This window comes from Alexandromys fortis, unplaced genomic scaffold (assembly GCF_014885135.2).
Source record: "Alexandromys fortis isolate MF-2015 unplaced genomic scaffold, M_Fortis_MF-2015_v1.1 scaffold_69, whole genome shotgun sequence".
NCBI lineage: Eukaryota > Metazoa > Chordata > Mammalia > Rodentia > Cricetidae > Alexandromys > Alexandromys fortis.
In genome coordinates, this window is record NW_026067951.1 from 2,425,644 (window position 1) to 2,449,530 (window position 23,887).

The window sequence follows — 23,887 nt, forward strand, 5'->3', positions numbered from 1 at the left end:
AGCTGGGAGTGAAGCCAGTTCCTCAGGAAGAGCACTGACTGTTCTTAACTGTGACCCATTGCTCCACATCTGTGCCCACAAACGCCTGGGCATTATTAATCCAACTCCTGCTCACTCTGCTAAACATCAGCTGCCCTGAAGCTTCTGTTGGGAAATATTCATTGCTCATTTGGAAGGGCCCTATTTGTTATTCTGCAGGACTGTTAGCTAAACAACTTCAACTTCCCTTGCTTGGAAACAGGATTTTGTTTTTAAAAAAGTTATTATGTTATAAACAGAAACAGAGAAAAAACAAAACAAACAAACAGCAACAAAAAAACATCATTGGTGGGTGGTAGTGGTGCACACCTAATCCCAGCACTTGGGAAGTAGAGACAGGTAGATAGATCTCTGTGAGTTCAAGGCCAATTTGGTTTACAGTGTGAGTTCCAGGACAGCTACACAGAAAAACCCTGTTTCAGAAAACCAAAACCAAACAACAAAACCAAACCAAACAAAGCATCATGAAGATGCATTCAGATGAGCCAGTTTCTGAATGTTGCTAGAATAGAGTGTATAGCCTGCCCTAATTACTGCCTGATGATACAAAAACAGCACCAACAATAGATCAAGAACAAAGAGAAACACGTGGTGAGTTTGTATGAAAGTATTTAATAGTTGGTAAAAGCACCAAAAAGCAGGATTATAAGACTAGTTCCATTAATGAGTATTTGAGGCTCATGAGCAGTTCTCGCTACTCCTCTTTACCCCTGAATATTCTGGGAAACCACACACAACACACACAAATCCAAGCCTTCCAATACTCAGTGTAAGTGGGAAGTGGCTCCACTGTGTTTCCAATTACTTAGAAGTTTAAAATTAAAGTTTAAAAATAAAGGCATCCAGACTCAGGCCACGATGAAGCCTTGTAAATACAGAAACATTTGAAAGATAGCCATGTCTCCTTGGTGCTTTAAAACCTCGTAACTACTTTCCACAGGATTACACTCTTGACATTGTCCAGTCAGAGTTCAGATTCCAGGGTAACGATCCTTCCAGTTTACTATAGCATTAGATAGCACCAGCACTCATCCGGGTCAAATACTATTTTATTTGAAAAATGGTTGTCTAGCCAGTCCGATCTCAAGAACTACAGTTCCTGGGGAAAAGTAGAGGCTTTGATCTTTAAGATTCTTGACACACATAATCAAGTATAGCCGCCACCCCCAAAGTCCATGAAATTCTGTCTGCACAGCTGGTTTCTGAGTCATGCTTTGCAGCTTCTCAGGTTGTATATCTGCTTTATTTTAATAAAGCCACCTTTAGGTATTTCTACTTCAGAGTCCAACAGCACTGTGAGCATCAAAGAGCTGAGTCACAATTGGCCCAGTGACTTGAAATAACAGTGGAACAAAAGGAAAGGGGGTGGCTTCCAATGTCACACATTCAGACCGCATGAGCAGCAAGGAAATTCTTCACCCGGAACCTGAGTGCTGGGTACCACAGACACAAAGCCCAGGCTTTGTTTACACACAAGGAAACTAAGCACCAACAGTCGTCCGAAATTTGTTCTTTTGTATCTCGGTGTCCACATTAACACCTGAACTTGACTGTGATTTAAATTAAAATATTCATTCTCTGTCTCCAATCAGGAGACCCAGAAGCACAGTTCCATGGTCACCTTTCAGTTTGGGGGCAAGCATCTGTGTGGCTGTTGTAAGACAGGCACTGGAGTGTGAACAGCAAAGACTGTGGCAGGCTGACTTCCCAGTGCCTGTCAGTGTTAACATGGTGTCAACCCCGCACACAATGGGAAGCAAGGAGGCAGGGTGCTTACCAAGCACTTTTTCCTCACAGTGCCAATCAGGAAGAAGGAGAACACAGAGCCACAAGAAGTAAGGGCGGCTGTGAGGAGCCATCTGCAGAGGGTTAGTTAAGGCTGTTCAGAAACTTGGCGTGCTCTTCACCTCTCGGCATCAGCGTCTCTCCTCCTATCTTTGGACCGGTCTTCTCCTAGGAAAAGGGGAGTGCACGGATAAGAAATGGGTCACCAACTGAGAGTCGTGCACAGGTACAGAGAACATCTAGAATGCCCCAAGGCCGGGTGCTATAGCTTTGGCACAGCCTCCTTTGTCTTCTCTCACCATAGGTCCAAAAAACAACAAGGCCATAGATTAAGCAGGCAGATACTGAAGAACTGTGAACTAAGTGAACCTTTCCTCCTTTGAGGCTGATTATGCAGGTAATGTTTGCTACAGTGATGAGAAGCAGATTATCATACACACCTTTAGCATTCCATCCCGTTCCCACTTGTAGAGGCCACAATTACTGAAACAGGAAAAAAAAGGCTTTACTCAGTAGTAAGGTATTAACAGACTCCCAACCCCATAGACATAAAGACAGTGGGGGTGGGGCTGGCACTCAGGGGGAAAGTTGTCCCTTCCTTAGCTGTTCAAGGAAGTTCTCATTATATTCTCATCTGTGGCTAAGTTCTGAAACTACTAACGCCTTGAGAAATGGCCTTCAGCTACTTTGTAATCTGGAGACTTCAGAGATGAAACTTCAGATGACGTACAACAGGGCAATACATATCCCAGTGAGGAGCACAATCTAGGCAGGAATTTTTGTTTCCTAGAGGAGAATGCTCTGGGTCTAGGGAGAGCACCATTCTCATAAGTGCTGTCTGCTGGAAAAGCTCCTGTTCTTCCAGCCACGGGCTGTACACACTGCTCACCCTAGTGAACACCCATCAGTCCACCACCACTGCGCACACCCTTCACCTGGGGGAGTGGGGCTACTTCTCAGGGGTCCCAGGTAACAGTCTCAGCCTGCGTGTTACCAGGAGCTACAGGAAGGCATGGGGTGATGATCTCATGCTCCAGGGACCATAAAGGAAGTGCCGCAGTGACCGAGAACCCGGGCAATTCCCCTACCTGCAGTGCTTGTTTGGGAGCCTGTCAAGGGAGATGGCCCTGTTTCCACAAGGACATTTGAAGAACCTCTTCATGCCATCGTGCCAGTGGAGGTTATGCTGTTCGCTGATGCAGGTCTCCAGTGGCTTGAAGTGGGTGTAGGCACACTGCACAGACAACACAAACCGCATGCGCAGTGAGAGGCTTTGAAGGAGGGACTAGGAGCTGCTGAGAGTCTTCCCGCCACAGTCTGTCCCTGCTGGGACTTCATCAACTCATCCTTTTTATGAGACAGGGTTCTGGAGCCCACACTGGTCTCAAATTCATGCTCACGTCGAGTCTCCTATTTCCAACTCTCAAATACTGGGATTGGAGGCACAGAGTCACCACACCAGGCTCAAGTGGATTTCTTGACTCTCTCTGACACTGATTTCCTAATGCCTGCCCCATTTCCAGCTAAGCAGACACACAGAATAACATTACTCTGAGATGTCAGGAAGGTTGAGTTTGGAGGTGCCTGTCTCTATACCCAGCATTTGGGAGGTTGCAGCAGAAAGGGAGTAAGCTCAAGGACAGTCTGAAGGGGAGTAAGCTCAAGGACAGCCTGAGACACAGTAAGTTTCAGCTCAGTCAGAGTTACATAGAACCCTCCCAAAGTAAATAAATAATTAAAAAAAAAATTCCAAGTTCCCAGAGATGGCAAACTTTGAACCATCAATACACAGGGTGTGTTGGAACTTAAACAGCAGGAGGAACAACTTGGTCGTAGCAGCCACAAGGCTGGATCTCCCTACAAATGCTCCACAGCATCACCATCCCGTCAGGCAGGGAGCCTGAACTTTGTCTATTTTCCAGCCTAACTAAATGACATTACAAGACACGGCCCCACATCCCCACATGCCTAATACCCTGCCAACTTGCCCCACACAGCCTTGCACGCACCGTCCTGCACGTCACTACTCGGCACTTCACTTCTCGGATGTTCCTCATCTTTTCTTCCATTTGTTCTTTTTTCACTAGTGGCTCAAAATAGGATTTCTGTAGCTCAGCCTCGGCCTGAGGAGAAAACCCACAGGAGTAACTCCACCAAATCCAGTAATGCTCACAATAGTTCGAGAACCATCAAAACAGAACTGAAGAGACAGGCAAAATGTCAGCATTCTTCACAGAATAAACCAACTGCAAACCAACGATCAGAAGAGGCACAAAAAAGAGTCCTTAAGATAGGGAATAAAAAGATCTAAAGGCATTTGGTTTTTAAAACAAATTCAAATAAATCCAGTGACATTATTAGCAATGCCAGTAAACAGACTGCTCCAACAGATTCCACACGGCCCCACGGGTCGCCACCCCATCTGCTAGGTACTGGTTTCTACAAGTGCTCAGGGCACAAGAGCATCCCAAGCAATTGGAGCAGCAGGGATGAGGGCAGGGGGCTGTATCTAAAGAGTGATGACACTCCTTTGGATAGCTGCACAAGGTGAGCATGCAGAACACACAGGAGTGCAGCCTGTAGTCTTTGAGGCTGGCATTGTTATCCTTTCTGAGTTTCAGTCCAGTGGAAAGACTTATGACCCGTTGTTAGGTATTAATCAATAGAAGAACAGATAATTGGGAACAGTGGCACTCCCCAGGGGATAGTCTGGGAATCTGCTATCTAAATGACTACTACCTCCAGCCCAGCAGGGTCACTCCCCGTATGACAACAGCATTCAGTGTCCTACACAGATGTGGCGTGCTTTAGGGGACATGTGGATAGGAACCTGACTATAACATACAGAACAGAACTGCTTTCTGCACAGCGCGATGCTCTTGTGTATGGTTGATAAACACTTGACTGTTCTAAGAACACGACTAGGCAGCTCCTGTGTGTACTGATGAAATGTTTAGTTCCCAGGATAACTCACGCCTGCTCTGCTGAAGCCTCGTTTCTAGGCTGTCTCATTTAGACTTATGGATTCAAGCCTCTGACTATATTATTTCTCCTAGGGTAAGCTATCTCCAAGCATTTAAAGGGCAAAATAAGTATTGTCAAAAATATTTTCCTGTTCTCTCTAATATAGTTTGTATATCATAATGATATCTCGGAAACTGTAAGTACAGGCAATTTATACTATCCATGAATTTTAATATGGATGCTTGTTATTAAAGGGGATTGGGAGTGATGGGGTTAATTGTTGACTGGATGTACCTGACATGTCAGTATAAAAATGTCTGAATGGAAAAAAATTCCTCTCATATTACAGAGAAGAAAACAAGTAGTAAACATTATTTCTATGTAACACAGCCAAGCCAAATGTAAACTTCATGATACGGCAGTCTATTTAATAAATACATCAGTTGTTATTCTTCATGGCAAGGACAAATGCAAACTTAAAATATTACTTGAGAGTACCAAGCAGATGGCTCAGTGGGTAAGAACACTTGCTTTGTAAGTTGAACCACCTGACCTGGATCCTTGGAATCCACATAAAAATTAACATGCATCTGTAACCCTAGTACAACTAAGGCAGAACCAAGAGAAATGCCCAGAAGCTTGTAGGTCAGCAGGCACACAGCCCAAGAGCTGAGCTGTCTTCTGATGTCCACACATACACACACACACATGTACACATCCCCCAGGTCAGCAGGCACACAGCACAGCAGCTGAGCTGTCTTCTGATGCTCACACACACACACACACACATGTACACATCCCCCAGGTCAGCAGGCACACAGCACAGCAGCTGAGCTGTCTTCTGATGCTCACACACATACACACACACATGTACACATCCCCCAGGTCAGCAGGCACACAGCACAGCAGCTGAGCTGTCTTCTGATGCTCACACACATACACACACACACACACACACACACACACACGTACACAGCCCCCATCTGAAACATTCCTGCTTCTCTAAGTGAACCACGCAGGTCTGTCTTCACCTGTGCAGAGAAGCAGATAGTCCAACTAGCACCTTGATTTGAATGACACTGATCTGATTGCTTAGGCGCTTACCTCTTTCAGGATGTCTGTGTGCTTAGACTTTGCTTTTAGAATTCTCTGGAATTCGTCTGATTCTAAGTAGGCAAGTTGCTCTCTCCTTTTTTTCCTGGCAGGCTCCAGCTCATCTTCTGCAGAACATAACGATTACTGAGAACACTGAGGGAACCAGTGTGCTTCACCCACCAGTTCCCTTCCCTTTCTGTTCCTTCCAGGCTGTTCAACCCTGACATCGGGAACCCACTTGTAACTGGCAGGGGTGACTTCAAGAGTGGACAGAAAGCTGGGCACGAGGGGCTGTGATCCCATTATTGGCAAAGTAAGGCAGGAGAATTACCAGGGTTGAAGACAACCTGGGCTGCATAATGAGGCTTTGTTAAAAACAAACAAACAAACAAACAAACAAAAAGTAACCAAAAACTAAACAGAGAGGTAGAGCCTAGAACAAGAACATGAGGTGGAGCATGCCCGACATGAAGACTGTCCTTCACTTCTGAGTACAATGATAGAAAAGAACACAAATTTGACTTACGAGCCCACTTAAAAGGACATTAGCAAAAAAAAAAAAAAAAAAAAAAAAGGACATTAGCAGCTCCTGTGTTTTTAAAAATAGAAACAGCGAATTATAACAAAGGAATTCCATTCCTTTCAGAAATCTTTATGTAAATATAAAACGCATAGATTCAGTGAACAATCCTTTCCTCACTGCTCAAATTGTACATGATTCCATTCCAAGTCAGTGTGTTATACAAGAATAACTGGATGAGCCAGGCAGGTGCTATGTGACTGCAAACCCAGACCTCAGGACACTGGAGCAAGAGGAGAATTGGACTTTGAGACCAACTCAGAACCAACACAATGTCAGGGTACTGGCGATACTTAGAGTACTTCTTTACTAACAGGATCTGTCTATCCCGCTACTAACTGTGAAGCTGCAATACCTTCAGGAGAAACCATGTTGCTCTTCTCTGCACGCTCCTTCACTTCCAGTACATCTTGGGGACACATCTGCTTCCTTACAATACAGTTTGGATCCGTTTTTGTAAGAATCTGGCCTTTTGCCCTTAATTTTGCAATAGCAGCTAACTAGAAAAAAAAAAGTTGATATGAGACAGATACCTGTAGCCTCAGCCCCTTTGTTCTCTAGAGAAACTGGGCTGCTAAGATGGTCCTATGTGGAAAGCGTAATGATCTGAGTTCCATCCTGGGAACCCATGTGGAGGGCAGAGAGAAGCTCTTCCTGCAAGCTGTCCTCTGACCACCACATGCATGACATGTGCACTACACACACACTAAAAAGAGCACACACAATTACTAAAATTTGACAGAACAGAAATAGGTCTACAAACAGATAGCAAAGATCTGGGCCTATGAATGGTATTTCACAGAAATAAGCACTATGAAGTAGCAGAAGTGTGCTTAGGGAAGTTGTTGGAAAGCCAAATGTTCTAACATAAAACACTTCAGAGATATACTGATTTGATACTTATAGGCTGATGAATGATGGGAGGAAAATATTAAGTGTCTTTGCTACTGTGATTATGTTTAATTTCTGTAACTAAACCATTATGTTTCTCTAAGAGTAGAAAGTTGTGCATATAGCAAAATCACTGCAAATTATAATATAAAACAGCATGGAAACTGAGCCAAGATTTCACAGCGTTCATTGGTGCTGTGTATTGGGATGGCATGTGGCAGGTTCAAAAGCAAGCCTGTAGAAGTCTCTCCATCAACACGGGCAAGGATTACCAGGAGCAGCCTGGATTCATCACGTGTTTGACTCTGAATTAATTTTCTGACATTGTGTGCTCATACTTTTATTAGTAATAAAATTTTCATGACTCATAAATTTAGTGACAAAGGGCCCCTAAACATAGTTGCAGCCCTGGTTAAGAAGCTAGATTTTCCACCATTATTTTGCAGTTTTATCTCAACAATTACAGGATTTTTTTTTGTCTAAAGCTACTGTCTCAAGCTGTAGACACTATCTTCCTGAAGGCTGTTTCTTCTAGACTGACAAGAAAGTGTACTGAGACAATGGCTCTCACCTTCTTGGATCAGATTAATGGCATTAGGCTGACACCATCATCGGTGCAAATTACTTTGAATCTATTTAGGATGATTGGTAAACAGCTGCTAAGCGACCATCTTTCCTGGACAGTAGCACAGGGATTCAAATGCAATCTCTAGTAACAGAATACAAAGTCAAGCAATGAAAACAGAAGCCAGCAAAACCAAACAGACACAAAATACCTTGGTGTTTATAGTACATACGAGTGCTTGTGTGCACATGCAAGAGCTTGTGGAGGCCACAAATGGACACCAGAGTTTTTCTTCCTTGATTGCTCTCACCTTATTTAGTTAAAATTCATTTGTATGTCCGAGAATCTGCTTATCTGTGTGTGTACCCTGTGTGTACAGGTGCCCTGGAGGGCAGAGGAGGGTGTCAGGCAGTTAGAGGCTGTGTGAGCTGCTGTTGCAGGTCTAGGATCCTCTAAGAGCATCCAACTTCTCCAACCAATGTGACCCACCTCTCCAGCCCCAGCCTCCTTATCTTTTGAGATAAGATCCCTCCAAACCCAGTGCTTACCAGTTGTCNCCCCCCCCCCCCCCCCCCGCCCAGAAGTGATGGTCAGCATGGATCCATTTGTGTGCACTCCCCTCCTCCACTAGTGCTGCAGGCAATAGGGATCCGAACTCAGGTCCTCACGCACAGCAAGCACTTCATCAGTGAGCCGTATCCCCACACCCCAGCTACCTTTTTAGCTTCTGCTGCTGCACACAGCTTTGGTTTTGGCGGCGGAGATTCATCAAAAAAGAGAACATCATCCCCTTCTGAGATGCCTCTTCCAAGCTTAGGCATCCGTGTGGCTGTGGTTTTTTCCAACCTGGGCAACTCGGCCCCAGTTCGAGGAGACTGGGCAGCAGACTGTTGAGACGAACATGGCACTGCTGGGCTCTGGACTTCAGTTGAGCTCTGAAGGAATCTTGAAAGGAATATGAAGTAACTAAATATGGGGCTGCGCATGTGGCTAGACAAATCATTTGTCTGGCACACTTCAGGTCCTGGGCTCCACCCCACAACCAAATCCCAAATTAAATAAATGCAAGTAAATACACTTCCAAGGCTCAAAAACCTTGAAGTCTAGAACTCTCAGCGGACTGGGAGACCCTAGACAAGCAAGAGAGGACAACTAGTTGTAGGTAAACAACTTCCTTTCTTCGGTTAAGAATTCAAATGAGCAACCAAGAACAACAGCAGCCTTGCTCACTGGGGGCTAACTGAATGCCGTAGCTGTTCTATCCCTGCCTAACCGATGACTCTTCACCAGCTGGCTCTGCTGGTGTGGAGGTAACTGTGTGTGGTCAGCTGTAAGACCCCCAGGGCCTCACGGCATCTCCCTGCTTTTCGGTTTATCCTACAGGAAGGGAGGGGTGAGATGGTGTGAGGGCAGGAGGTGAAATGACTAAAATTCCTTACAGACACGCATGAAACCGTAAAGAAAAGGAGAGCCTTACCAAGAATGGCACTGCAACCTACACAGTGATTCTTTTGTATAGATTTAACATATTAGGAGAAAGATTCAAGCCAGGTGTGGTGGCACATTCCTACACTTGGGAGGCAAAGCCAGGAGGATGATGAGCTCAAAGCTAACCCAGGCTGCATGAGTCAGGGTCTTACAATGTAGCACAGCACCTAGGATAGACAATGCTAAGTCTCATCAGTGCCAGGGCTACAAGCATGCACCACGCTGTCTGACTGAGAACATCCTTCCAATAATTACCTAGTTATACTTAAGACAACTTCAGTGTGAAGACATTCCACACACACATGAAACATCTATTCAGCGATGATGGGGAAGCTCAACTAATCACATCTGGTTAGGGTGTGGCCTCCAGGAGCCCAGGTAGAAAAACCTGGAGATGCAAGTACGTGCCCTCTCTGCGCAGTGCCTGCCGGGACCTACTGGATTTCGAAACTCCCATTCTTAGAGTGTAAGTTTCCCCTCTCTAACTATTAAAGTATTCCTGTTACTCTTGAGCTAGCCTGGTTACTTATCGTAACGACCTAATTCGCCAATACCAGCTCTGATCAATTATAGCAGACACAAAAGTTAGATGGTAAGTTTCAGGAGATGCGAAAAGCACAAGAAAAAAACTCAGTAAAGCAAAAGAATTTTATATTTTATAGTTGTTTGCAACATCCATAAGATGTTGTGAGCCCTACAGTCTCAAGAAGGATGTGTAAATGTTTTCCTACAGGGTCACACTGTTGCTCAAACTTGTAGCCCTCCTGCCTCTACCTTCAACGGTTGGGATTCTAGGCATGTGCTACCATGCCTGACACTTTCAAAACAATTGCTTTTTATGTATGTATGTATGTATGTATGTATGTATGTATGTATGCGTGCATGCATGCAAGCCCAACACTGAGTACATACAGGAGGTCAGAGGACAACTTGTGGGAGTTGGTTCTATACTTTTACCATGTTGGCCTGGGGATGGAATTCAGCTTGTCTGGCTTGAGGGCAGTCACATTTACCTGCTGGGTTACTTGCCAGCCCTCTCTTGACACCTTTAAAATAACAAAGTCTGGGGCTTTACTTCAGAACCACCCCACCCAAACTTTTCATTTTGTAGATAAAATACTGAGGTCAAGACCATTGTTCAGAAAGCCTCTTCTCACCTTCCTAGGGTCATACCTATTCCCTGTACCAGCAGGCTCTGGGAGCAGTAGCCTAAGCTAGACACAGACAGCTCAATGTCATTTAAGTTATAACACAAACAGCCAACCCACATCGGCAGCCACATTCAAAAACCAATTAGAGTGTTCTGAGGAGTCCTGGGTGAGCTATCCAATAGGGAGTTGAACTACCCCTTTACCGTTTCTGTATCTCTTCTGACTTCCTCTTCCGCATTTCTAGCATCTGTTGCTTTTGCTGCTTCAAGAGGGCTGATGCGGAGATTGACTGGATGGCAGGTTTTGGGCTCCCCATTACGCCTAAAACACAAGCCACATACTAGGGTTGTGGGGGAGGGAGGTCTGGGGAACATGGGCAGACATACCATAATCACATACACTGGCTGTACCTGAAGACTTGGCTTTGGCTAAATGCTTTAAGTTTCTGGCTCCAAATGTGGGCAGGGCCATCAATTCCCTGAACTCCTCGGAGCAAGACAAGCTCTTCTGGGGAATTCCTGAAATATGCAAACATTAATTCTAGAGGATTCAGAATTTAAATGGTTTCATATCATGTGACATCATTTTTTAAACACTATAATCATAACTTAGTAACTAGTTAGTGAATAAGATGGATTACTCAAAGAAAATGCAGAATTTTTAACTTAAAGGTCAGACTAGTAGGACAGTAAGGGAATCGTGAATATCAAATGCTAAGCCCCCGAGGTCTGTGGGGCCCATGGATATGCCATTTCTGGAACAGCATGAGTAAGAGGCCATGCAAGTAAGTTATGGGTCACCCTTAGGACCACAGGTACCAGTAGACTCTTGCTGTCACACCTAGGCCTATTTTAACAAAATCAGCCAGGAACCTGACACTGATCCTGGATGCTGAGAGCCTGCCTAGCTAAGACTTGGCTAAGATCAAGTTGCAGATTTTCCTTACTGCTTATCACCAAGCTTCTCTTCCTTTAGCCTATGCCACACTGACCACTAACCATGTGATAGCTGGTTATTCATCACTAGAGAACATAAGCAAGCCATAACCATTCTCAATCCCACATACTGCATCTACTGGAGACAGAGAATGGGTGCAGAAAAAAAATTACCAAGTTTTTGTTTTGTTTCCTGGATGATGGAGTTTGTGCCCCTCACAACCAGATTAGTCAAAGTGGTTTGAACCTTCTTCTTAGGAGCAACAGCTGCTGCCCTGAAAAGACAAGAGCCACCAAGGCAAAAATTACTGAGCTGCAATGCCTTCAGAAACAAACCATGAAGTTTTTTTTTTTTTTTTGGTATTTTTGTTTTTTGTTTTCCAAGACAGAGTTTCTCTGTAGCTTTGAAGCCTATCCTGGAACTAGCTCTTGTAGATCAGGCCTGCCTCTGCCTCCTGAGTGCTGGGATTAAAGGCGTGTGCCACCAGTGCCCAGCACAAGCCATGAAGATTTGCATGCGTTTGTTACCAACTGCCCAAGTTTCTCAAGCCTCACACAAGCAGGCTTTCCTAGCCATAATTGAGTAGCCAGAGTTCTGGTTTATACACTAAAACAGATGGAGAACAGGCAACCTACAGATTTGCTTGATGTCTTGCCAAAGGGTTGGAAAAAAATGTCAGTACTGTGTACAGAAGCCTAAGGATTTGTCTTAAAATAATTAGTGTCTGTTAAAGTTTAGTATTTTGCAATTATAGGTCAGTTTAAAATGTTATTAGAAGCTGGGCAGCGTGGCACAAACACGTCAGTCATCCCAACACTAGGGAGATGGAGGTAGGAGGTCAGGAAGTCAAGGCCAGGCTTCATCACACATGCACCCATGAAGTTAATGGTTTCTAAGAGATCTGCAACCTCACTCTATAATAATGACAACAGAAATAGTAACAACAAATAATAATAATACAGGAAATGACTCAAGGGATGTTGGAACTTTTGTTTTGATACAGGAATTCACACAGCCTAAGCTGGCCTGAAATTCTGCCACAGCTGGGCATGGAGTTCTGATTCTCCTGCCTCTATCTCTTGACTGTTTTCTCTTTTCTTCTCCCCTATTCCCCCCCCCCCCCAAAAAAAAAAAGAAACCAGGATTCCTTTATGTAGTACTTGCTCTCCTGGAACAACTAGCTCTGTAGAGCAGGTTATCCCCGAACCCATTGAGATCTGCCTGCCTCTGCCTCCCAAGTGCTGGAGGAGGAAAAGGTGTGTGCCACCACTGCCTGGCAATTGTTTTTCACTTTAGAAAAATGTTTATTTATTTTTATGTGTATATGCGCGTGTGTGTGTGTAGGTTTGCACAGTGAGTGCAGTGCCCAGAGAGGTCAACAAAGAGCAGGGCATCTCCTGAGGCTGGAGTTACAGAGGCTCTGAGCCACCTGGCCTGAGTCCTGGGAAGCAAACTCAGGTCCTCTGCCAAAGAGTACGCCCACTTCTCCAGACTGCTTCCTCCATTTGGGAGGCTTAGGCTAGCCTTGGGCTCATGTTCTTTCTGTCTCAGTCTCCCAAGAGCTGGGCCTGCAAATGTGGGCCACCCCACCCAGGCTAAACATGAAGCATGGGCTCTATGTTCAGATCACATGACCCTCCATTCATTCTGAGTGTACTCTTCTCTCCCTAGGAACGAAAGGTGCTCTTAACCACTTTGGCGAAATCCTTTCCCAAATGCAGCCCCGAGAAGTGTCTTACATGGACGCCGCAAAGGATTCAGAAGAAACCCCGCCATAGTAGAAACCATCTTGGCACAGCCGCTCTTTCAGGCTGGTGCCTTTGCGGAACCTCTTTGGAATCCGTCCCCCGGAGAAGGTCGACTGCAGATCGGACCGCTTTGCACTAAGCTTCTTGTACTGGGCCTGGATGTGATACTGGCAGTATTCGCAGTCATGCTGTTGGGGAAAAGCGCCCAGTGAGGACGTGGTCAGCAGGCTGGGGGCGGTGCGGTCCACTCTCCCAGAGCTCCCGTTGGCTCACCACTATAGCACTCAAAGTCCACCCCTCATGACTGAGTCAAAACCATAGGTAAAACCCAGACTGACAGATTTGAGACCCACCAAATTAACAATCTGTGTACACGGCTCTCCATTCTTCTTCTTGGCTTTACAGGTTCCCAGGTCCATAGCTTCTCCCATAATTAAGACTTTTTGAGGATGATCAATAGATAAGCACACCTGTGAGAGAAAGGTTGCACAAGCGCTAAAGGCCTTTATCGTAAGAATGGGTGGGTGAAGATTTCTGCAGCTGATTTTGGAAGGCATTTTTTTTTTTTTTTTTTTGTCTTTTTGAAACAGGGTTTCTCTATAGCTTTGGAGCCTGTCCTGGAACTAGCTCTTGTAGATCAGGCTGGTCTTGAACTCACAGATATCTGCCTGCCTCTGCCTCCCAGAGCCCTGGGATTGAAGGCGTGCCCCCCCCAACACTTTTGCTAGGCATTTTTGAAGTCAGAGCGCTATACAAATATAGACTGAGGAAAGCAGAAGACTCATTCCGCTCCCTTCTGTCTAACCAACTTTTCCTTCCTCTTGGTTATTTGAATCCTGACTGTCCTGGCTGGTCAAGTGCTTAGCCTCAGACAATGGATGTAGTAGCCCTGTTTTCCCAGCATTCCTTACAGCCAACAATGGTCATATAATAAGGACTGACAAATTATACTGAAACAGGAATTGACAGAAAAATCTTGATTTCCCACTAAAAAGAGCCAGGCTGGCTCACCCTCCTTCATCTTGCTGCCAGTGGTGGTAAGAGGCCAGGACAGTCTCTGAGTGACCTTGGCTGACTCAACTCTCCCACTCCCAGCTGCCAATTCTCAGGCAGACCTACCAAGAATACAGGCTGAGATAAGAAGGAATGTTCTCAACTGCCTGGGCTCTGCCCTTGTTTCCAGAAGGGGATATCTTGTCACTTGAGACCAGAAGGACTAGTGGTTACTAGGTAACAAAATCCAGATCAGAAAGCTTTAAAAATCCCCAGCTAGCCATGGAGCAAAGTTGGCCACAGGTAAGACTCCATCTATACTGGAGAGTTCTCCTGAGTCTAGAGAGATGAACCCCCAAGAGCATAAACTTCTATTAATTCTTGCAGCTTGTCTGTAATGGAATAGATTTGCCTATCAGATTCACACTCTGGTAGCAGAGTCTGTGCAAAACTGAACGCCAGATCTAGGAATTTTAGCAGAGAACAACAAGCTAATCAGAGCTAATCACAATCCAGGATCAGTAACCAATGAATACTAACTAGTCCCCTTCCAGGGTGGGGAGACACAGTACTCTGCTTCACAGAGTCAGTGAAGGCAGAAACTCACTGTGGTAGTTAGCGAAAAAATTGCCTCCACAGGTTCAAATATTTTAATGTTAGGCCCCAAGTTGGTTGAAATATTTTGAGAAGGATTAGAAGTTGCGGCCTTGTTGGAGGTGCTATATCACTGGGGGTGGGCTTTGAGGTTTCAAAAGCCCACACCAGGCTCGTCTCTCTTTCTGCTTCCAATTTCTGGACCAGGATGTAAGTAAGCTCTTAGCTACTGCTATAGTGCCATGTCTGCCTGCTGCCATGCTCCCCACTATGATGACCATGGACTCGCCCTCTGAAACTGGAAGCAAGGCCCCAGTTAAAGACTTTCTTATATAAGTTGTCTTGGACATGGTATCTCTTCAGTGATAAAAAAGTAAATTAAGATACTCCTAGAGATATGACATCACTAAACTACCTATTTCTAGATGTTTGTTTGTTTGAGGGAGGAGAGGACAGGGTCTTACTGTGTATTAGAGGATGGCCCAAACCTACCACGTAGCCTAGATTGGCCCAAAACTGTGACCTTCCTCATACCACAATGGACTTAAAAGAAAAGTTTGGCTGGCTAGATGGTTTAGTGGTGAGTACAACGTTTGGAATCCACATAGTAGAAGGTAAGAACCAATTCTGCAAGTTGTCCTCTCGTCCTCTGGTCTTGCCATGTATGCTCTGACACCCATTGCATCCCCTTCCAGTCCACAATAAATCAAAGGTAGTAAATTTAAAAAGCAAGACAAAATAAAGAGTTGGACAGTAGTAGCGCACGCCTTTAGTCCCAGCACTTGGGAGGTAGAGGCGGGCGGATCTCTGTGAGTTTGAGCTCGACAGAGTGAGTTCCAGGATAGGCTCCAAAACAAAGAAAGAAAATAAAGAAAAAACAGTAGTTTGGCATGGTAACTTATACCTGTATTCCTAGGACTTGGGAGGCAGAGACAAGAAGTCTGCTGCTAGTTCCAGGACAGCACTGGCAATAAGAAACACACACAGGCACACAAAGGAAAAAAGAAAAACTCATTGTTGGACTTTGTTGTTTTGGTTTTATATAAATGGATTTTACCTTGTAGCCCAAACTGGCCTTGAACTAATAGCAATTCCCTAACTTTAGCCTCTGAACTAATTTGATTACAGGTGTGAACTATCACACACAATTAAATCTCAGTGTTTATTGTTTAAAAGAAACTATTCAAGTGTTTTTGTTACGGATGGTCAAATACACTCTCACCCAACAGATGAAGACTTTTCACCATTCTCTGCTGGGTCAGTGTAGAAAGACTACCCATTGCAGTTCACACTGGCTAGCAATTCACCAGGGAAGCAGAGTAACCCAGAAAGTGAATGACGATGCGGAGGATAAAGATTTGCTTGGACTCTAAGCTCCAGCTAGGACTGTAAAATTAATGAAGCCAAATTCATTCAACTGCAACACACTGGTCTCTTGATACAGCCCTGGAAATTATGCAAAGCTAAGGAAACCTGAGTGGGAGAGCTCAATCAACTTGAGCTGGAGAAATGGCTTGGCAGGTAAAAGTGCTTGTGCAAGCCTGGAGTGCAGGTCCAGAAAGGTGGGAGGGAAGGGACTACGTAAAGCTGTGCTTGCATCTCCACATGTGAGCTGTGTCACACACATGCACTCTCTTTTCCTTTGATAATAATAAGAGTTAACTCTGGGAGCTGTGGCACTAATTCAAAACGATTTAGAATAAGTAGATTCACAGAATATTGGTAGGCAATGAGCCAACAAATGAAGAACCAGAACAATGGGGACAGGGTCAGTACACTTGAGAAATGGATTAACACAGATGTCTCTGACAAAGCACTAAGTGTATAAACCACACAGTCAAAGCTGATAGTCTTACCTCCTCGGAGCCTTCTTTGGGCTTCATGGGATTTGCATTGAGCAGTCCTATGACAGTCCCTTGCTCTGTCTTCCAGAGATCTTTGTGGACTTCTCCAAACAAGAACAAGGACACACACCGCGTCAGGTCACGAAGGTCATTTAGTTTCCAGATGCTAAATGTTTTCCCCTGGAGTGAACAGAGCTACTTTTAATCACTTTTGAACCCTATTTGATAGTGCCTCCACTTAGGGTTCAAGTGTCTTATTGTGGGAAAATATTTGAATCTAATTCACCCAAAATAAACGGCTGTCAGAGTCCTTTCAAATTCTACGCTAATTCTTTCTTTGGGCTTTAGTATTTATTACCTGCCTCATTTGGGATGAAAGAGAAGCAAGCCAGGCCACAAGCAAACTTAGCAGAGGGTCTAACTGGTCTAAGGGCCAGCACTTCTGTCCAGTGTCACAGTACGTGGTCGTGTGTCACAACTTCTCACACCCACCCTAGTGAGACAAGCAGCAGCTATGGTGTTATCACTCCTAACCCGATCATAGGACTAGAGATCAGGTAACCAACTGTCACCAACTATGCTAACAGTTATCCAAGCACACACCTGGCTGGAATGGGCCAAACATCTCAGCACCTCTGGACTGTCATCTTACAACCATGGAGATCTCTGGGATTTGTGGACTCAGCGTCTCTAATTACTTGGCTTTCTCCACAGGAGAGATTAGTGTTTTAGGGACCAACACAAGTGTCCTTTAAAAAGTGACAACCGAAATGCAGTAAAAATGACTGGACAATAAGAAGCCCAGCTGGCTCTCAGTCAAGAGTTCTCTGCTAATAGTACCCTTGGACACCAACCCAAAGACATGCGCTGACTAGAGGTTATTTCAAGAGGACCAACAGGCAGCAGCTGAAGACCCGTCGTTAGCCTGGGCAGGAGCAGCTTACACTGTTAGTGCTCTGTGGAGTGACTTTTCTCAGTATCACCCCGAATGTCACCCAGTCCGTTTCTTCCAGGTTCTCAGTTGCCAACTTCTCCTTGATCTGAGACAGTCTGATCAGTTTCCGACCTCTCATTTTCCTGTCCATTTCTGTGGAGGATACTCGCGGTCGCCTGCGTCAAGAAGCCAGTAATTAATGGGTTATTTTTCTGGCAGTAGACTAGCTGGCACCTTACCAGGTGGTAAGGGGGACAACAGGGGCAGCAACCTCTTCAGTGCTCAGGGAACTTTTGTATAATATGGACTTAGCATACATTTATTTTTATTTAGTTAGTTTTGGTTTCTTGGGACAGGAACTCAGTATGTTGCTCAGGTTGGCCTAGAACTCATAATCTTCCTGCCTCAATCTGGCTAAAGTAAGCTTTTTTTTTCCCCCTTAAAGTAGATTAAAAAATAACTTTCAAAGTGAAGATTACTTTTCCCTGGACATAGATTTGCCTATAAAGTTTACTTTATAATCCTTTGTAATTACAAGAAATTATAAGAAGGTACTGCTATTCTGGTTAAACTATCTTTTTTTGCTTTGAGACTGTGTTTCACTTTAATAGCCCAGGCTGGCCATGTAGTCATGCAGGCTAGCCTTAAACTCTCAATCCTCTTTCCTTAGCTTTCTGAGAGTGGGTATTAAAAGTATGAACCATCACACCTAAATTACATATATTTATAAATTTAAAAAATAGTCTAGGATTCTAAACCTGCACACAAGAGTCTAAAGTGCACCTATACAAAGATAGGAAGTTTTACAATAAAATCTCTATCACTGTTTTGATATGACAATGTCTGATTAAATAGTTATTATTTGCCCATTTTCTTATAACAGGCAAACATTCTTTTTTGTTTTTGGAAATAGGGTCTCTTACAAAGCCTTGGCTACCAAGGACTCACTCTGAAGACCAGGCTGGCCTTGAACTCACAGAGATCCTCCTGCCTCCTAAGAGCTGAGGTTAAAGGTGTGCACCACTATTCCTCACTGTGTGGCCGTCCTTAGACAGCCACATCATACTGCACAGGGTTAAAGATAGCATGGCCCACTGTCCTGCGGAGTTCCCAGTCTGAAAGGACACAGAGCCATCTAGTGGGACGTTACAGCTACTGACCTGAGACGCAGGCCTGAGAAGGCTTCCACGGCGACCTGGGGAGCCTGTGGGGCCCGTTCTTCAGAATTCCCAGGGGTTCCTGTGCTCTGATTTCTAGTCATGCCACTGGGTTTGTTTCCAGGAACAGTTTGTGGTGGTGAGGGTGCACTTTTTGGTCTTGGAGAGCTTTTGGGCTCTAGAAAATTGTTAATAACCTGTAGCGGCTGTGAGGGTGTGCTTGTCCTTGAAGATGACTCTAGAAAATTAGCATAACAAGTGGAGAGAGAAAGACTGAGAGGCGTAAACCTGCTTAGGGAGTTCTTTTTTAATCAACATATGGGATAATTTTTGTTGCTGTTTTGAGACTGGGTCTCAATATGTAGCCCAGGCTGGCCTAGAATGGAGGTTCCTCCAAATTTTGGATGTATAGGCACGCACCAAGATGCCTTAGGCAAACAAATCTTGAGAGAGAAGACCAAATCTCTGCAGTGCTGCCCAACAGAATTTTGAGTGGAAATGGTTGGGAAGCTCACAAATGCTTTTAACTCTAGCTCCACGGGAGCTAGTACACACACACACACACACACACACACACACACACACACACCCCAGCAGATGATGTATTTTCAACAGGGTGGAGCAGTGAGACCAGTGAGGCCTTGAGTACCATACCTGCAGGAGTCTTTGGCATCCTAGCTACCCGCTTGGCTCTGGGTAAAGCAGGGACATCAAGCTCTGCAGAAAAGCATGCTGACTCCTGAATTCTCCGAACTTTCTTTTCCTTAAGAGGGGGCTGAAGCGATGCACCTCCTTGATTGAAAATAAAAGGAATTAGGAATGCTGTGGTTTTGGCAGGAGCTGAATAAAAACAGTAATGTTATTGTTTCTTAGTAACAAATATGCATATTATTGCTAGAATTAAGTCACATTACCAGGTGATTTGTGCAAAAGGTCTATACTTGGAGGCTGTTTAATCGATGCTGCCTTTAGCTGCTCCTGTAAGGATTTCATCTGCTCTTGCAACTTCTTTAATTCCTCTATGAGAGAAAAATATACTAAGAATCAGGGGATAAACTACTGTGCCTGACACAAACACTGGCCGTATTCCTGTTGTCCTTGTCCCAACCTCGAGATTCACAACACAATCCTGTCTCAGTCAGAGTTACTATTGCTATGATGAAATACCATGACCAAAAGCAAATTGGGGAGGGAAATGTTTATTTGGCTTACTCTACCACAGCACTGTTCATCAGCAAAGGAAGTCAGGAAAGGAGGACAACCAGGGCAGGATTCTTGAGGCAGGAGCTGATGCAGAGACCATGGAGGATGCTGCTTACTAACTTGCTCCCTATGGCTTGCTCAGTCTTCGTTCTTATAGAACCCAGAACCACCAGCCCAGGAATGGCACCACCTACAGTGAGCTGGCCCTTCCCTGTGATCACTAATTAAGAAAATGCCTTACAGTCCAATCTTATGGAGGCATTTTCTCAATTAAGGTTCCCTCCTTTCAGATAATTCCAGCTTATGTCTAATTGACAGAAAACTATCTAGAACAAATCCCATACTTCAAACTCAAGAATAATTGTTATATTTCCAAGAAGTTCCATAGAGAAACAAATGTTTTATCCCTAGTAATCAAGCCTTTGACGTTTGGGCTAGCTATGAGCTTGTCCTACTAGCTGAGCATGGCGGTACATCCCTGTAATTCCAGCACTCAGGCGGCTGAGGTGACAGCCAGGATAAGACCCTTCCTCAGAAAAACAGAAACCCCAAACAAAAAGACAAAAGAGGAATTTGTACAGACACCTATCACAGAAGTCAAACAATAATTTGCTTCACAAGTTGAAGCTCACACGACAAACACCGGGTATTGGAAGAAACAGCTGACTACTGAGTCTTGTTCTAACTTAAAACTGTATGAAAAGAAAGGTGCATGCCTCAAAGTGGCAATCCAGGAATGGTCTCTTGTTCAAACAAACTGTGTGGCAGCTTTGTAGCCTTGTCCCTGGCTCCCATGAAAGCAAAATATTGTGTAAGCAGCAGGAACAGCGTTAGAGCCGTTTTGGGGAAGATCAGTTAGAGCTGGCTGACAAGGATGTAGGGAGGACCTTGAATGCTGAAGTCTGGCTTTAAAAGCCTCATTTATTATCAGCTCATTCAAGTCCAGTCATGTGTGTGCACACACACAAGGGCTTTGTTTTTGGGTTTTTTTTTTTTTTTTGGTTTTTTGAGACAGGGTTTCTCTGTGGTTTTGGAGCCTGTCCTGGAACTAGCTCTTGTAGACCAGGCTGGTCTCGAACTCACAGAGATCCGCCTGCCTCTGCCTCCCGAGTGCTGGGATTAAAGGCGTGCGCCACCACCGCCCGGCCACAAGGGCTTTGTTGTCAGTTGCCTTTCATTGCTCCTACTTTTTTGAGGCAGGGTCTCTCACTGAGCTCACAGATTGTGCCCCAGGGTCCCATCTGTCCCCAGCTGCTCACACTGGAGTTACAGATAGATACACACCACACCACTCAGCTTTGGAGTGGGCATTGTGGATTTGGACTCAAGTCCCCATGCATTTTACTGACTGAAGTCATTCTTCTAGCCTTTTATTTATTTTAGATAAAGCCATTGGCCACCACCCTTATACCTGCAGCTATTTTAAAGAGAACTATCAAACTTGTGGTCATCTACTTTCTCATGAATAAACTGGAGAAAGGAAGCAATCGGAGTACCTTGCAACTCCTGATTGGTTTTTTCTTGGCTGGGAGCAGGAACAGGGAGGACCTTGTTCTCAACTTGCGAAGTAGGAAGTTCATCATCTGTTAAGTCCCCCACATCGCCAAAGAGAGTGGCCAAATTTTCCTCCTGGCTTTCTTTCTTCCCCTCTTCTCCACTGTCGGCCTCCTCTGTGTAAGATTCGCCATCGCCATCAGCATCAAAAAGCTCATCAAATTCATCAGGCTCACCGTCCTCGGGAGACAAGGAGTTATTCTCTTCTGAATGACAAGGCAAGGCTGCCTTGTTCTCCTCCAGCAGGGATGCCAGTAGAGACAGGCCGTCTTCCTCCACTAGGGGAAATGGGAAAGTAAGTTTACCCCAGGAAGAATGATATGACAAGCACACTTACTCAGTCAGCACGGACACCCCAACAGAAACAGGCCTCCAGATCTGTCACTCTGCTGGCGGTTGTTGGCCTTTTATATTCTTTCCTGACCCTGAGAGCAGGGGCCAGGCACCGAGCAAGAACTTCTTGCTGGCACTACTCTAAAGAGCCGTCCTCCTACAATATCTACTTTCATGGAATTTGACCAAGGAATAACTGAAGAACACTCAGACATAGATGTAGACCAGACTTTACCTACTCTCACTTTTCAATTGTTACTTTTAAATGGGGAAAGAAACATAAAGTCATCACCTAGAATTAGTTATCATTAACATTTTTGTCATATTTGCTTTTATTTGACCTTTAAAGACAAATAATACTTGGGTTTGAGAGATGGTTCAGCAGTTGAGAGCATTGACTGCTCTTCCAGAGGACCCAGGTTCAATTCCCAGAACCTATATGGCAACTAACAACTGCCTATAACCCAAGATCTGACACCCTCACACAGACATATATGCAGGCAAAACACCAATGCAAATAAAATAAAAATAATTAAAAAAAGATAAATAATACTTTATTCCATTGGTGATTTCACGTGAATGATAAAATTAACCCAATTTAGAACATAGAGTGAAACAAGATCTTGTCCAGGATAATCTCAACTTTTGCTTTTACTTTGCTTGAAGAAGGCAAAGTATAATAAGCCTGAGTCAAAGAGAAGTACAGTTTCAGCTGGGAAGTGGTGGCACACACCTTTAATCCTAGCACTTGGAAGCAGAGGCATAAGGATTGCTGAGTTTGAGGCTAGCCTGGTGTACGAAGTGAATTCTAGGACTGTCATGGAATCACAGAAAAACTGTCTCAAAAAAGAAAAAAAATTGCAGTGTCTGGCAATGAGCTCAATTATTTAGGTGACAAACAACAACAAAAATCCCATTCTATCTGTTCAGATCCCATTAGAACCAGCACAAACTTTCTGAGTAGCTCCAAGTTGAACTTGGCTGATTAGAGCAATATTTCTTCATTGGGATTTTTCTTTGCACAAATCCCCCCCCCCAAAAAAAACAAGCAAAATTAGAAGGACTATAAGAATTAAAACTACTAGACTAGGCAGTGGTGGTGCATGCCTTTAATCCCAGCAGCTGGGAGACAGAGGCAGGATCTCCTTGAGTTCAAGGCCGGCCTGGTCTACAAGAGCTATTTCCAGGGCACCCAGGGCTGTTACACAGAGAAACCTTGTCTTGAAAAACCAAAAAACTATTAGACTCAAACCATTTCAAAAGATTTTCGCATCCAGAGTGACCTCTGAAGTCAGGCCGCCCAGCTTGATTCCCTGACCTGACAGTCTGACACGAGAAGTCACTAAACATGACTATTTTGTAGTAGAAGAAGACCAAATGGTAGTTCTCCGTGAACCAAAGAGGAATCAATAAAAGCGGAAGGCCTTACCATTCATGCTGTCGAGAGAATAGTTGAGATGAGCAAGTGTGATGGCAGATCGGGTGGGCGGCCCCGGAGATGAGTAGAAGAATCTCGGCTGTGTAAAACCAAGAGATGGTCACGTCACCCTTGAGTCGCCTCACACCCAACAGAACCCAAATCCCCAATTCTGTGAACTCTAACCTTGGAATGCATCCAGCACTTGGCATTTCTCACTCCCACCCCATTATCAACACTCAGTAGCATCCTCCTCCTTGCATATAAGGTCATGCTCAACTTCCTTAGCGATCAGGGAAATGCAAATCAAGACAACTTTAAGATACAATCTTACACCTGTCAGAATGACTAAAATCAAAAACACCAATGATAACCTTTGCTGGAGAGGTTGTGGAGAAAGGGGTACACTCATCCATTGCTGGTGGGAATGCAAACTTGTGCAACCACTCTGGAAAGCAGTGTGGCGGTTTCTCAGAAAATTCGGGATCAACCTACCCCTGGACCCAGCAATACTACTCTTGGGAATATACCCAAGAGAGGCCTTATCATACAACAAAAATATATGCTCTACTATGTTCATAGCAGCATTGTTTGTAATAGCCAGAACCTGGAAACA

The 23,887-nt window shown here is 44.6% G+C and overlaps 1 protein-coding gene across 2 annotated transcripts in view; it reads right to left on the reverse strand.

Annotated features, from left to right (window-relative positions):
* Positions 1-631: 631 nt before the first annotated feature.
* Positions 632-23,887, reverse strand: part of Mcm10 (minichromosome maintenance 10 replication initiation factor) — a 34,206-nt gene continuing 10,950 nt past the window's right edge. Inside the window, exons 2-20 of one of the 2 annotated variants that reach the window (XM_050150490.1) lie at positions 23,284-23,371; positions 21,464-21,799; positions 19,679-19,783; positions 19,419-19,556; positions 18,768-19,002; positions 17,618-17,783; positions 16,686-16,853; positions 13,596-13,712; positions 13,234-13,430; positions 11,668-11,768; positions 10,969-11,076; positions 10,762-10,879; positions 8,636-8,864; positions 6,819-6,963; positions 5,893-6,008; positions 3,834-3,947; positions 2,913-3,058; positions 2,265-2,307; positions 632-1,992 (exon numbers count right to left, since the gene is read on the reverse strand). In XM_050150490.1, coding sequence (XP_050006447.1) covers positions 1,909-1,992; positions 2,265-2,307; positions 2,913-3,058; positions 3,834-3,947; positions 5,893-6,008; positions 6,819-6,963; positions 8,636-8,864; positions 10,762-10,879; positions 10,969-11,076; positions 11,668-11,768; positions 13,234-13,430; positions 13,596-13,712; positions 16,686-16,853; positions 17,618-17,783; positions 18,768-19,002; positions 19,419-19,556; positions 19,679-19,783; positions 21,464-21,799; positions 23,284-23,290 — 2,673 coding nt within the window. In that variant the 5' untranslated portion in view covers positions 23,291-23,371 and the 3' untranslated portion in view covers positions 632-1,908. Of the gene's footprint in view, positions 1,993-2,264; positions 2,308-2,912; positions 3,059-3,833; positions 3,948-5,892; positions 6,009-6,818; positions 6,964-7,925; positions 8,064-8,635; positions 8,865-10,761; positions 10,880-10,968; positions 11,077-11,667; positions 11,769-13,233; positions 13,431-13,595; positions 13,713-16,685; positions 16,854-17,617; positions 17,784-18,767; positions 19,003-19,418; positions 19,557-19,678; positions 19,784-21,463; positions 21,800-23,283; positions 23,372-23,887 lie in introns of those variants that run through there. The other variant, XM_050150491.1, reaches the window with a different exon arrangement.